Source organism: Aphelocoma coerulescens, chromosome 4, assembly GCF_041296385.1.
Source record: "Aphelocoma coerulescens isolate FSJ_1873_10779 chromosome 4, UR_Acoe_1.0, whole genome shotgun sequence".
In the NCBI taxonomy this organism is placed as follows: Eukaryota; Metazoa; Chordata; class Aves; order Passeriformes; family Corvidae; genus Aphelocoma; species Aphelocoma coerulescens.
The window spans coordinates 69,872,697-69,887,872 of record NC_091017.1 but is presented as its reverse complement, the minus strand read 5'-3'; the positions used below and the strand labels follow the sequence as shown (position 1 = coordinate 69,887,872).

Below are 15,176 nucleotides of genomic sequence, written 5' to 3'. Positions count from 1 at the left end.
TTGCAAAGAGTCTTAAAAAAGAAAAAACTCTCTGTCAAGATTTAGTCATTCTGAATTAATGCAAATAAATGAGTCTTCAGGTCTATAGACCTGGTAGTATCACCACACTAGGGCAATGTCATTCTGGTGAAAGTGCTACAGGCTTGTATTCTCTGAGCACTCAGAACTGATTTTTAAATATTTGTTGGGTTAATTTTTTCTTTGACCCTTCAATTTGATGCTGTGAACAGAAATGACTTTTTTCTTTGTTTCCTTTTTACTGTCTTGTAGAGTTTCCCTCGTGTGACAGGAAGTAATTGTGAGGTTACCCTTTACTGAGAATAGCTGGTGGCTAGAATGCTTGATTCAGAGAAAGTGTTACAGTATTTCCTCTCCAAAGTGTACTTTATTCTGAATTATCAGTTATAGAGGCAACCTTAAAGCCAGGGTGTGATGCAAAAATGTCTTCTTATATTTCCTTTTTTTTTCTTTTTTAAGCAGAATTTAAGGTAAATTTAATAAACAGTAAGTCTCCCAGACTCTTATTGAGCTGTGATGTGTTTTAGGTATCTCTGATGTCCTCTGCCCTTGACATACACAAAGAATAACCAGCCTTCATATGTTTCTAATGGAAAACCAGCTAATTTATCTTAATAGTATACTCAACAAATATTAATAAATGAAGTAGCATCCTTCATCCATCAGATCACAAGCCTAAGTACTACTGTGACTCAAGCATTGGCACAGTAGCCTGAGGAGCAAAAACAACAGGAAAATACTGAGAAACACTTCTTTGATTGAAGATTTACTTAGCAGATGCTTGGACCATCATATTTGTCAGACCTTTACTTGTTTTCCACTAATTTGTCTAAACTCTTTAGTACTCCTTTATGCTTTTCCCTTTCGCAGCATTCCATGTCAAGAAGTTCCAGAATTTAAATAGATGTGGTGAAAAGAAGTTTTTTTTGTTGTTAACAAAAAACCTACTGCCTGGTAATTTTATTCTTCCCCTTTGAACAGTGAGTACCAGAATAATCATAACTTTTGTGATTTTAAAGATACCTATTTATCTGTCCATTACTTTTTGGACTACAGTGTCCCTGTCAGTACTCAAAACTCATCTTTTCTCTAATCTTAAAATTATCTTGCAAACCATCATTATATATGTGTGTGTCTGTATATATGTATATGTGTATATATATATATATATATATATATATATATATATATTGCTAGGCCATTATCATAAATGACCATTTAGCTACTGGAAAATTATGAGCTGACTTAAAAAAAAAATTGAGAGGTGATAAAAGTAACGGGAGATATCCATAACAAAGGAGATTGATACACAAAAGACAGTTTCTAATATAGATTTCTATTCTTTGTGGTAATACATTGTTTTCTTCTTAAAGAAGAAACTTTCAGTACTAAAGAAAGAACTGCCATTTAAAAAAGTGTTCTGAGACAGTTTGTAGGCATAAGATTTCAGTGGAGTTTAATTTTGAAGGAAATTAGATACATCACCAACAAATCTCTCCCAAACAGATGCTGTTTAAAATTGTTCAAGGACCCATGTTTAATTAAGTTAAATTCATAATAATTGCCCTTAAATATGCACCTATTTTCAGAAATAAGGATTTTGTGCTAAAAGGATGCTGCATTCTCTTTGAAAACAGCTCTTGCTGAGACAGCTCTGAATCTAGGTTCTAGGTGAAGATTCAGAATCAGTTGTCCAACCATGAGTAGCAGTGGTTGTCTCATTGAACAGAGAAAGTTATAAAAAGGGCCCAAACCCACCCACTTTAGGAGTGGTAAATGTGGGCAAGAAGTGAAACCTTAAAAGATGTGAGTGGAATATTTTATCTCTAGCCCAGGCTGGCATAGGGAATGGAGAGCGAATTTATTTGGTAGATTAGTAACTTCAGAAATATTTAGCTTCACTAGGTGATAACTGATGACAAGCAGTTAAAACATGTAATTGTAAAATTACTTAGACATTTTGTGTTTCTTTGAACAGATAGGAGCCATGGTGGAGATGTGGGATGAACACAAAGGGACACACAGCTAAAGAGAGTTGTCTGGCCAGAGGACAGACAATTCATTCTAATATGCATTTATGGAGAAGTCAAAGGGGGTTGAAAGGTAAAGGAAGGTGATGTAGAATTTTTTTCAGGGGGTTAGTGCCTTTAGATTTTGTGGTTGAAACCCCACCATTGCATTCACACTATTTGCTTTAGTTGATAATATGTGAGTGGAAAATAATATATATTTTGCCAGATTTCCATGTAAAAGCACTTCCTTTTTCTTACCACTGCTTTGTTACTGTTGGTTGGGTGTTGGTTGTTAGTAAATTTGGGGTACTAATTTGTATTTTAAATTTATTCTTGATTTATTGGAGGATATGTTAATAGGGTGTCTTTATTCTGTTTACTTACTCACCAAGTCTTTTCCTGAAACATTTGCTCACTGTGGTTGTGGGTTGCAGTAGGTTTGAGTGTACTGGGAGGACTGCACAGAGGATTGTATGTTTTGAGTTTTCTTTGGATTAAGGTTTAGGTAGCCATAATGGTTTTGATAGTATTTTGGTCATGACGAAATGTGAAGTTGGTGATTGTATTTTTGAAAACACTGTTTTCTAGTGTTTGGGGTATTTTCCCCATTAGGCTGTGGATAATGGAATTAGAGGGGTACCATAGCTTTAAAGAAAGTATGAGTTGGAATGCTAATTGTGGAGGGCTTCTTGTTATGTAAGGAGATGTGGTGTATGTCAGAAGTAGGTTGAGGATTTTAGAAAAGGAAGATGACAGAATAGCTGAATATATAATTACATACAGGAAAAAAAAACCTTCTTGGCCACATATTTGGGGGTTAAACTGGGGGAGTTTGAGGTAATAGAATTAGCAGAAATGACAGCAAACCCACCTTTTTAGTGGTTCTTTTACTGAAATAGGGTGTTTGCAGTTTTCTACTAAAAAAGGTACTTTAGTAAAGTAAATTCAGCTCTGGAGGCTGGAAGGAAAGTTTTAAATCTTTTTCTTCTGAAGAAGATAGAAGATAATGAATTTTAACATTCTGGTTTATATTTACCTTCCACTAGAATGCTTTTGGATTAGTGTTTAATTTTTTACTTTCTAGAAACACAGGGGGAAATAGGGTGGAGCATAATTACAAGGTCAGTTGGCTGACAAGGATAAATGGGTGTTCAACCAATCAGTCAGTCCCCCACTGAACTTGCACAAGTAGGTCTGTAAGTAAGACTTGAAGAGGATTTCTAAGTGGGGCTGAGAAAACGCTTGTTGCTTGCACATATGAAGCACTGGGCTTAGTAATGAAACTAGGTCAAAAAAGAATAAAGTTGTTATTTTTCTATGGTTGTGGAAAAATAGATGGAACAGCAGATAAAAAAGCAACATTATGTATTAATATGTCTTGGAGAGGTGATTATGTTATTTGCAGAGGACAAGTTTTGTAGGTCCCCATGGAATTTGAATGAAGGGAAGGCATGGGTTAATAATGCAAGGATAATGACGAGGAAGCCTAGGGCACCACTGCAGAAATAGTAATGGTGGGTTGGATTTTTATCAGATTTTGAATTATTAAAAAAAATTCAAACAATGCTGGAGTTATGTGGATAAAAACGATGCTCAGTAGACTGTTGCCTGCAATGATCAATGATAGAGGGCGTTGGAAGATGAAGAATTGGGTGAACATGGCATTGTCCACTAATTCTCCACCTCTGATTGATTGCACTGAGACAGTGCCACTGTAGGGGATGGTGAACAGGAGACCAGAGATAGCTGTGGCTTTGCAAAACAACTATTCAGTGTCATTTATGGAGGTGGCAGATGTGAGCAATAATAGTGAGAGGCTCTTCTGATCTCCCAGCATTTTTATAACTTCAGGGCCATAATAAAGCTTTTGGCTAATATAGAGAAAAACAAAAATGAAGAAGGAAGTACTGTTTGCATGGAGGTTATGGATTAGTCATTCAAATTTGACACCTTGTCAAATTTGGGCTAGAGAGGAGAGCTAATGAGCTATGCTCGTAGCAGCATGGCATACAGCAAGGATTACCTCTGTAAGGATTGAGAGATAAGGCAAATACCAAAGAGTAGGAAAAAATTTCTCCAGTCAGAGATAGGAGTAGGTTCAAGATCCACAGAGGACTTCTTTATTTTTACATACACATGAATTTTCCATATGCTGGTGGGCACTAAGCTTTCTGTGTTTTGCTCTGTATTCCTCCAGTGTTGCCTTTTTAGATGACAAGTCTTTGTCGTAATCCTAGTATAAACTAATATGATTAATATTGGCTAATATGAAACAGCTGCTTAGTTCTTACTCTTGTGAGAGTGCCTGACTTGGCAGCAGTGTTACTGGGTGCTGGTTAACTGAGAGCCATAAAGGTATTTTTAATGCTATTTTTGATTCATTTGAGATGTGACAGTGGTTTCTGTTCATTTTGTTTTATAGAGGGCACATCTCTTGAAGTGTGAGGGGACTGATACCTCTTAATCCATGCAATCTGTTTTCCTGTGTAATTGTCAGTTAGGAAGGTGGTTGAAGGGAAGATGTGGGAGATTGGATGGAGCTCATCCTTGTATTACTGTATTGTTTGTCTCTCCCCTCCCCTGCTTTCTCCCCTCAGCCCACTCTGGATGCTTTGGGGGCTCAAGAGACCCCCACCTCCCATTACTGTTTCTCTAGAGAGCAGCTTTTCATCTGCTATCAGTAATTGCTATACAGTCTGTTTCTTTTCCTATCCAGAGAGTTATTTTGCCCCATACTCTAAACACACCAGGACCTACAGGTATATTAAAAAAAATTAAAGTTTTCACTATGAATTAGGCACTCAGATACTCTTGAAAATCCTGGTAGTCTGTGCAACTGTCAAAGTAATATAGCACTGATATTGGCTCGTTGCTGGAGTTTCTTTCCCCTAGCTCTTGACAACATATTTCCTAAATACACTGCTCCTATTAGCTTTATATAGCTACCTATTGGATTGCATTTATGACTCTGTAAAACATAACTATTGTACTAGAATTGAATATAATAAATGGAAAAATGAAATGGGAGAAGAGCCAGTTCTTTCTCTTATCTAGGATATTACTTTTCTAAGCTATAAGAAAATACTGGGAGAGTTTATAGATTTCTGGATTTAAACTTTTATATTAAAGAAATTCAACTTTTTCAGAAGGTAGCTTTGTACATTAGCTTTCATAACAGACATAAATCTCTCCAATTTTACCTCAGATGATCTAAGCATTTGCAAGTATGAAGGTACAAAGGTACTTTGAAGAAGAAATATATTAAAAAGTAAGTCTAGTTTCAGTAAATGGAGTGTGCCATCCTTGTGTCAGGATGCAACTTAAAGAGATTTTTCTGTGCTTGTAAATCACTTTGTTTGCACAGTCTTGAATCCATCCTTGTTTTACATGGTAATTTTCTGTTAGATTTAATTGATCACAAAAAGATGCCAAATTTTCCACCTTTCTGCCTAGCTTTTAGCTCAGACAGATTGTTTGTGTCATAAACAGGCTGCAGTTTCAGCAGGGATCCATTCCAGTGTTAGATGCTGTAAGTGCTGAAGTTTTACTGCTATTCAACAAACCAGAAAGTGGCACAGCTATTTGAATAATTTTTTATAAATATGTACAATCTGCTGTTCATGACCCCTAACAGAAATATTGAAATCTAGGTAAATATTATAAATGTATGATTGATTTATATTGAAATAGAGATAGATAGCTTCCCTTATATTTCACTTGTGGTATGTGTTCATTCATTTTTAAACTCTGAAAGCTGCAGCGGGTGCTGTTACTCCTCACATTCACAGACAGGCAGGAAAATGTGAAGTAATTTTCTTCAAGCCAGGAACAGTCCAGTCCTGGTGCTGCTGCACTGCAATCCTCTCCCTCATGTCATCAGACTTCACATTCTCATGATTAAAGGTGAAAAAAATGGCAACTAGTTTCTTCAGTGGAGCCTGGTGCCCACTCAGGTGCCTTCCTAGATATTTACAGAGATTTTCAGTGGCATAGGGATTCACTGGAAGATAACCCAAATCTTCCTTTGGAACCATTGCTAGGTTAATGTGAATGTCTTTCAAAGCTCTCTGTATGGTGTTTGTTTCATTTAGCACAGAAATATTTGCCTTATTGCTTTCAGAACACCTGGCAGGGTGTGTGTGTCTGTGTGTGTTGCATTTCAGTGCATTATTTGATGAAATGAGATGCCTGCAAGAGCAATCTCCATGAATACTGGAGACTCCTTTCTGTCACACATTTATTGCCAGTCCAGAGTAGTGGTTGTCTGCATGTGCAGCAGGGGAAGTGCAGCTCCCTGAAATAAAAGGCTTTCACAACTTTCATCTCTGAGGGGATCTCACAGCTACCCAGGGAAGGAGATCAGGGAACTTCTGGCTGAATGACGAAAACACAAACCCTTCTGCAGGCATCTGATGAGTCTGAGCTCATGTAGAATGGAAATTTGGCTTTTACCCTTGGAAAGCATGGCTTGAAGAGCAACATATCCTGTAATGCTGAGGCCATGAAAGCAGTAAATTTAGAAGAGGCATAAAATGTCATTGTTCATTGCTGTTCATCTCGAGGAAACAGCATGAAGCTGAGTCACAGGAGGTTTAGGTTGGATATGTCCTTTTCCTCTTCCCTCCTCCCTGTTCCTGCCATCAGCTTATATAGAGCAATAGAAAAAAATTAATATTGTATTTAATAAAAAAATTACATGTCGGTCAGGGATAAATCAAAGCATTGCTGAATGAAAGGGTTACTTTAAACCATCCTGTCCCAGAATAGAACCATTGAGGGAAAAACATATTTTTATAAATAGAATGAAACAGTTTATGTGTGTTTGTAAGAAAGATACACTCAAAGCTCAAAAACAACAGGAAAATTGATGATGAGGTGTTTTGAGGAAAAGAAAATGTGAAAGATTCATTGATTTCTGCAGAGAGACTTTCAAAAGAAACTCCTAAAAATGTTCAGGTATGTAACTACAGGAACTGAAACAAGATTTGGGGACAAAAAGTCTTGCGAAATGCTCCCAGGAAGTTAGCAATTAGAACTGCTTGGATAACTACTATTTCAGGTTGATGTTAATTTGAAGACCCAAAACTGTTTTTTTGGAAAAATCAAAAGGCAAAGATTTGTTATGACTTGCTTATAAAATATAAAATCTTAACACAAATTGAATGTTTTATATGAGATATTGAAATACCTTGGATTTAAAAAATAAAATGCAGCAAGAAATTGTTTCTAGTTTTAAATTTTAATAGTATTTTTTTTCTGAAAAGAAAAAAACGGGTGATAGTGGCATAGGTCTGCAGAGTAAGTTGAATCTGCATTTGCATCAAAACTTTCATTATTTGAAAGTTTAGGCCATTACTCTTAGCAATGCTTGGTGGTAGTACAGGGAAGTGAATGAATAAGAAAAGCCCACATTACATCCTCCATTACTTTCTTCCACATAAGAAAATAAATATGTTTCAGAGTTATGAGACATTGTGGAAGCTATATGGATTTGGGACTGAACAATTCCCAGCCAGAGCAATCCATTAAGAACTGCTGAAAGCAGACCACCTACACACTGTTTCTGACAAAGAGGGGAAAAGAGAGTTTTTCAGTGCTGTAACAGTTCAAAAAAAGAGAATTAGAGGCAAAAGATCTATATGACTGCAATAATTGCAGAGATTTTCTTTTTGAAAACTGCTTGTTCTGAATTATAGGTGATAAAATGTATAATGCTTTGCTTATATTTCTCATGGCCTTAGTGGGTATCATGGTGCTGCTGTCAGGTAAAGCTTTCTGGAGTGGAGCACAGACCAGTGGGAAGCTACTAATCAAACTGTTTTACCTCAAAAGTATCTCCACAAGATAGGAGATTAACTCACGTTATGCCTGTGTCCAAAGTACTCCATATAAAACCAAAAAGAAACAAAAAACTTCTTGAGAGATATTACTCTTCCCCTCAACAAGTGCAAGATGTAATCTAAACTTCTTAGCTACAGAAGGAGAACGTGAGGGATGATTTAGAAAGGAGCCAAATTCTTCCAGTTAAAATATGCTGGCAGCTTTAGCAATGACTGGCAGACCTGATGAAAGAGAGATGCATTGGATTTTAAGCCTGACAAGGATAAACACAACTTGTAAACACCATCTGCAAGATGTCCAAACCATTGGTATTGCAGAATATGGCCCTGGGTCTGTACTGAAATGGAATCTCTTGTTTCATTCTCATAAAAGTAGTCACTCTAAATTGTTTCTGAATGCAGTAAATACAGTACAAGTAAGCACAGCACCTTGCACTTCCCTGGATAAATGAAAAAATTTAGCATACAGCATGATGGTGGTATTTTCATGAAACTGTTTCAGGCAAACAAAGCAGTGTAACTTGCAACTTGCTCAGAAAATGGCAGGTTTGCCAAGACATGGTTACTCTTGCTAACAATACAAATGATAGGCAAATTATTTTCTGTGAGGTCCTAGATTACAGTTGTTAAAATATGAGTTTGATTTAATGTTATATTCATAGTCATTGAATAAAGGGAGTTTGATTCAGGTTGCAGGTGGGAGAAAATATGGTCTCAGCATGTCAGAAGTATCTGCCAGGCCAAGCTAGAAAGTGGATTTCGCTCAGTGTTTGTGTGCTAAAAAACTGATGTTCTTCCACCAAACTTCTTGACCTTTGTCTCCCAAATTTATGCCATATGCTTGCTTGTGGTTTTGGGGTCTGTCACTACACTGATGACTTGGAAGGGTAATTTACAGCAGCAGTTCAGTGCTGTGGTTCATTATTTCAGTGCTGGTTATGTGCCCTGGTTCATGTGTCACCTCAATCTGTCAAAATAAACAGATCTTTGGCAATAGCTGTCTGCACTGTGTGGTGTGATGGATCATCCTCAGCGGGTGTTTTTCAACAGTTGGTCAATATTGTGATGTTATATCTTTAAGTATGTCTATAAGTTTAGAAGAAGATTCCAACAGTCTTGTGACATGTCAAGGACATGTCACGTTGACATGGCTGGGACAAGAAACCCTCTGAGGCTTGGTAACAATTAATCCTCTTTGTGCATTAGATGGTTTTGTGTTTCCTTTGGAATACTCTTAGCTGTGTTTTGAGGTGTAGGCTTTCTGCTCAGTGTAGCTATTTGTATACAAATGTATCTCCATATGTTTTTCAGCCATAATGCTGGTATGTGCTGTTGATAGATCTTGGCAGCTGAGTATACAGGTCATAGAATATGTATGTGTCAGACCTATCTGAAGAAATAGCCCATATGCAGGTGACAAAGATGGGGTTTCAAATAAGAAAATTCAACCTGCTAGTTAGAATTTTGCAAAATTGGTGTGTCTTAAAGATGTAGTTACATATTTGTAATATACATGGGTATAGTAGATATATATGTGTACACATGAGGCCATTAAAAGAAGTATTTTCAAAAATCAGGCCTTTGAAGCACTTGCAGGGCAGGATTGTTTTCAGTACTTTACAACACATGTATCTCTGTTTGAACTGGTTGCCTTAAGCACCCTGTATTTTCGATGGAGATTCAGTCAATGTGGACAGGAATGTATGGGATCCACCTCATCTTAAAAAATTACCTCAAACAGGCTGGATCGGTTTGGCACTAGAAATCTCTGTTTCTCTTAATTAAATAAAAAGGGAGCCTCCAGAGATGAGCTCAGTTGTGTCTAAAATTAGACCAGAGGAATCCCAGCCATATTGCTGACTTTGCTGCAGATTGCTGACTGAAATCTTCCATACACAGTACAAACTTTAGGTCTAATTTTCTGCTGTTCTGTCTCTTGAGTAGCTACTTGCTCATATGTAAAATGAGGTTAACTTACTACTAATTTTAAGCAGAGGTTTTACTTCTTGGGTTGCTTTTTTCTTTATTAAAAAAATCCTCATTTGATGCATTCAGGTCCTGTGCAAGGTGAAAGGCACTACAGAGTTGGGCCCTCTGGCTCTCATTTGGGACCTCAGCTGTGAAGTGAGTATTTAACATGCAATTAGCATTGATTCCTGACCAGTCTCCTTCTCTGCCAGTCCCGAGCCAACAGTGCTACACTGGCAATGGCACAGATTACAGAGGTACAGCCAAGACAACCATTTCTGGACGCAGCTGCTTGCCTTGGAATTCAGACCTGCTTTACCAAGAGCTTCATGTCGACAGCATTGGGAAAGCAGTACAGCTTGGCTTGGGGCCATTCCCTTACTGCAGGTGAGGAAAGTTCTTCTTTGTCCTGTATTTGTACATCAAGAAACTGATGTATTGTGGAAACAAGAAAGGCCAGGGATCTCAAAGCAGCTGTTACCCCTGCCTAAGAAAAGCTAGACTGACTTTAGTAGTCAGTCAGCCTGACAAGAGGGATTGAACAGAAGACAAGATCTGGTAGATAGGCTAAATCAATAGCTGGCTCTCCTGAGAGAAGCTCAGACACAAAATTATGTTGGAACTTCCAGGTCCTTTTTTTCCCCTGGGTAATGTTTTTTTTATTTTTCAAATGAGACCATAATGCAAGACTTTTGAAATTGTTCATTAATGACAATCCAAAAGGAGAAATCAATGCAACAGCTAAATTGAAATGGATAAATTTAATTTTTTATTCTTTGCTTGTGAAAGACATATCATAAAGAAATATTTTCAAAAGAGAAAAGTTATTTGAAAATGAAAAATCAAAGCACTATATTTAAATAAGGTTGAAATGGGATGTCAAATTTATTTCTTGGATTTCTTACAAAGGAAAACTGTTGCCAAACAAGATTTCAGTGTTTCAATTTTGATTGCACCACATAGCAATAAACTACATTTCTGCTGAAGTTTTCTGTTGAGCTATAATGAAAATAGCTTGTGCTATATAGGTTTGTGCTTTCTCCTCAGTCACCTTATGTTCTCCCTGTTTCTGAGGCCTCCATGAGTTCAATGGATATCCACAAATAAAGGAAACATTTCTATTTAGAGGGAACATTTCTCATCTTGGAGATGCGCAAATGCTAAACCTGCCAAACTGTAGATGATTCTCCATAAATTACTGGTTGATGCCTAAGCTTTTGTTTGTTTGCTTGATTGCTTATTTTTGTGTGTGACTTTTATTTTTTTAGTTTTAAAAATATTTTTTAAAATGAAACTTTGACCAGTATTTCAGGAAAATCAGATTGTACTGCGCTTCCTAATTTGTTTGATGATAAAAAGCATGCTAGCAATGCTGAAAGTAGCTCTTCTCTATCTAACACAAACTAACAATAAGCAATTCCTACCCCCTCCTTTACGCCCTCCCACCTTGCTTTCCAGGGCTTGGTCCTCATGCAAACACTTCAGGATTTGATTGATAGTGTCCCAGCACAGTGGCAGTTTATCTGGTGCATATTTTATCCTTTGATAAAACTTGAGCCCTTTGATTTACATCATTTATGCCCAATATTCACTTTCAGATTTGCAATGCAGAGAACAAAATGGTGTAGGAGCTGATGTGTTCATGTTCTGTAGAGCTGAGAAAAAAGCTTTTCACTTTTTTGTCAGCTTGTTACAATTTCTGGGGATATCTCTGCTGTACTATATAATCCTGCAGATATCTTCTTCTTCAAATAGTCTAATTTAGAAACATTGTTGGCGGAAGATGACTCAACCTGTGTTGCTTCTTCAGTTCTGAGAATTTGAAAGTGCTCTAATCTTTTTCTGAAGAGCAGTCAGATTAAAAAAGAAAAAATTATTGAAGAACCTTACAATAACAGATAGTGCTTGTGATAAATCCAGCTGAAATTAGAATTACTGCTTATCTGGAGCCCTGAATTACCTTGTCTATTTTTCTTGGTCTAATAAAGATCTTTCAGGGTCTTCATAGTCTCCCTAGATTCTTGGAGGAGTAAACTGGGCAGATTTCTGGTTACTTATAAGGCATTGATAAAGGCAGTTCGGCTGTACCACAGAGAAACCCTAATGGATCAACCCCAAATCTGTTTAACACCTAGGTAACAAAGGGCTAAATGGTTTCCATTACTCTTTTTTTTCCCCACCTTTTTCAGAAATACAATATTTTCTTGAGGTAGTCTTTCATTTCCTCATACTCTCCAGGGAATGTCAACCTGAGATTTTCGAATTCATTTTTCCTAGCTATTCTTGTTATGGATTTCCTATGAATCTACCTGTGCTGGAATCTCCTTGCCTAAAAAATAACCTAAACCAGGAATCTCTCCCATGGGATTTAGTTCTGAAAATAGCTGAGCTGATATCTGTTAAAGCACTTCAGTGTGGGCTGTACTTAAACACTGTGAACATGCTCATGCATCCAAATACTTGTAGGCAAGTTTTACAGGTGTTCAGTCGTGTCTGTATTTCAGGTCCCAGAGAACCTTAGTCTTGGCTTGTTTTAAGACGAATAATTCTACCAAAAGGCTGCTCACCCTTGTAGGTGAGCACTTCATCTGTGCTTTGTCAGATGGCTCAAAATCTGAGAGTCCTGTCAGTCCTCTGCATGGTGCAAGAGGAAAAAGCAGAAAACCTTCAGGAAGCTTGCAACAACACTGTGGTTAATGCTTGTAATTCTCTCTTCCCCTGAATTAACTAGAAATCCAGATGATGATGATAAACCATGGTGTTACATCATGAAGGACAACAGTTTGTCTTGGGCATATTGTGACATTCCAACTTGTGGTATGTAAAGGCTTTCTTAAAATCCATGTTATGAATGAATGGAGATTTATTGATAGTACAACAAGCTTTCACTGTATAATTTTGAATCTTCTACTGTTCCAAGGAGTGTTGAATATTTTACTGTTTCCAGTAAACAACAGGCATCTTTTGCATTTTTTGGAGTTGTGATACAATCTGTGATTCTTGTCCTGAAATAGCAGCAGTGTCATACTACTGTTTTGGTCACAATCATGCCAATATTCCCAAATTTTCTGCTAGAACATGCAAGGTACCAGAAATAACTGATGCTTTGTTACAAATTGTCATTGTCCTGGGAGTTACAGGCCCAGAGAAGTGGGCCTCTGTGAGCAAAGAGAGGTCTATATCCTGAAGATGTATGAGACATGGTATCTAATTTGAAAACATAAAGATTCTGGTGGTCTGATTCCATATCCCTTTTTATCTCAGCAAGCAGGGAAAGAAGGCCACCAATTCCAGACAAAGTAGATAGTTCTGCAGGTACCAAAAGACCATGTGGAAGAAGACATAATAAAAGAAGTTTTGTGAGACCTAGGATTGTTGGGGGATCTTCATCTCTGCCTGGATCTCATCCCTGGACAGCAGCTATATATATTGGAGAGAGTTTCTGCGGTGGAAGCCTGGTTCAGACTTGCTGGGTAGTGTCAGCAGCACACTGCTTTGCTAACAGGTAAAGTGTTGACAGTGGGTCCTCACAACAAACCCGAACTGAAAAAGAAAGAAGACGAGATTATAAAAGACCAAGGTGCCAAAAGGAATTCCTGGCAATTTGAATACTCTCCATGATCTAAAAAAATGGCTTGGAGTACTATAATCTCATAAACACTTGTTCCTTAAGGAGTCCCAAAGAATCCAGACACACTGACTGAAGGAATAAGGTAGGGTGAAACAGCACACAGAATGGGGCATCGCATGTGCAAGAATCTGCATGGGAATAGAAGTATTTCTCTTCTTCTTGGTTACCTTTTTGAATGTTTATGCCTGTTTTGAGATATAACAGAGATGACTATGCTCACTGCTGTGTTTTGTTCAGAAAGGCTGAGACAGCCATGCAATGATTGATTGGAGACAATAAATTACTGTTGGTTGACACAAATAGAGTGGGCTGAGCTTTACAAAGAGCCACATGGAAGAACTAAACTGTCAAACTTCTGATGCTGATTTTCTTGAGAGATTTTTTTTCTCCTGTGGGACACTGGAGAAAATATTGATTAAAGGATGTGCTTACTTTATTCTAAATACTTAATTTTCTACAAATGTTCAACACTTTCCCTGATTTCAGTTTGATCACATTGAAGGGAAAAATATTACATCATTTGATACCCATTGTTCCTTTGCATAGTAAAGAAGCCAAGAGAAACAGAGAACCTTGTGCCAGAATATAGACACTGATAGCTTGTAGAGCTAATAATACCACTGTGAATGCTGTACTGAAGCATTTGTAGCTAAAGCCACAATGCATTTGTTTTTCAAATGTTGTGAAATAGCTACTAACTTTGGCAGCTGTTCAGGACATTTCCACCCACTTCCAGCTGGTCGTTTGGTACGTACAGATTTTCCATAATTACTGCATTGTAATTTGTGCTCTTCTGTTTGTTTAGTACCTCTGGTAGTCACAATTCCAACTGTTTTCCACTAGGCGACAATAGATACCTGTGCAGCTCAATTATTTCTTACTTATTTTCTGTAATCCCTCCTGTTTTCTTTCTTTTCCTGAATGAACCATCTGTAAGTCATAGCAGAACCATTCAGTGCTTCTAAAATTATTCCAAATACTGTTCCAGAAAGTGAACTTCCACTGTTTTACAGGCCCAAACTTTGATTTTCAAGGAGGTTGATTTACTACTGCAAAAACACTGAGAAAATCATGGCCTTACATATTGATTGAAGAACATTTTATTGTCTTATTATATTCCAGTAATACAGAAAAAACTTTGCCCTTTCCTTTGTTAACCTTAAGCATAGTTCTTGTAACAGGGTCACTGCTGTCTCTCTGCATTGCAGTTGGCCAGAATCTCTTTCCTCTGAGTCCATGGCTGCTGGTCATTGTTGTGTACTCAGTACTAGGGGAGGCTCTGTGGTGTTTTTGCATCCGATGGGCACAGAAATGCAACCAGGGAAACTGCAATGATGCAAACCACTCTGCATCTGTGCATGATCTGTGACACCAGATATTTTCTTCTCCTGCACTCAATAACAAATCATAGGAGTCCTCCAATGCTGAAGACACTTGCTAACTAAATTCACTGTAGACTTATGCAGATGCAGATTGAATTGGCTTTAGAACACGAGTGAAATGTGAATTCTGTTCCTTTCAAAGCTAGAGATTATATTGCCTTTTCTAAACATTTCCTGATTTTTCCCAAATGTCCTTTACTTCCCAGTTGCTGTATTGGTTCTTAATAGCTTTCTTTCCTAGGACACTGGATATCAGAGGACTCTGGTCTTAAAGTAAAAAATTGATAGTTGGAAAAGATGATGCGAATTGCAAATACTGTGTTCT

General features: G+C 37.4%; 1 protein-coding gene across 2 annotated transcripts in view; it reads left to right on the top strand.

The window, feature by feature from the left end:
• Nucleotides 1–15,176, top strand: part of HGFAC (HGF activator) — a 41,376-nt gene that overhangs the window by 17,878 nt on the left and 8,322 nt on the right. For both annotated transcript variants that reach the window (XM_069014545.1, XM_069014544.1), the window contains 3 exons: nt 10,051–10,225; nt 12,570–12,655; nt 13,103–13,343. In XM_069014545.1, the coding sequence (XP_068870646.1) occupies nt 10,051–10,225; nt 12,570–12,655; nt 13,103–13,343 (502 nt within the window). The remainder of the gene's footprint in view (nt 1–10,050; nt 10,226–12,569; nt 12,656–13,102; nt 13,344–15,176) is intronic.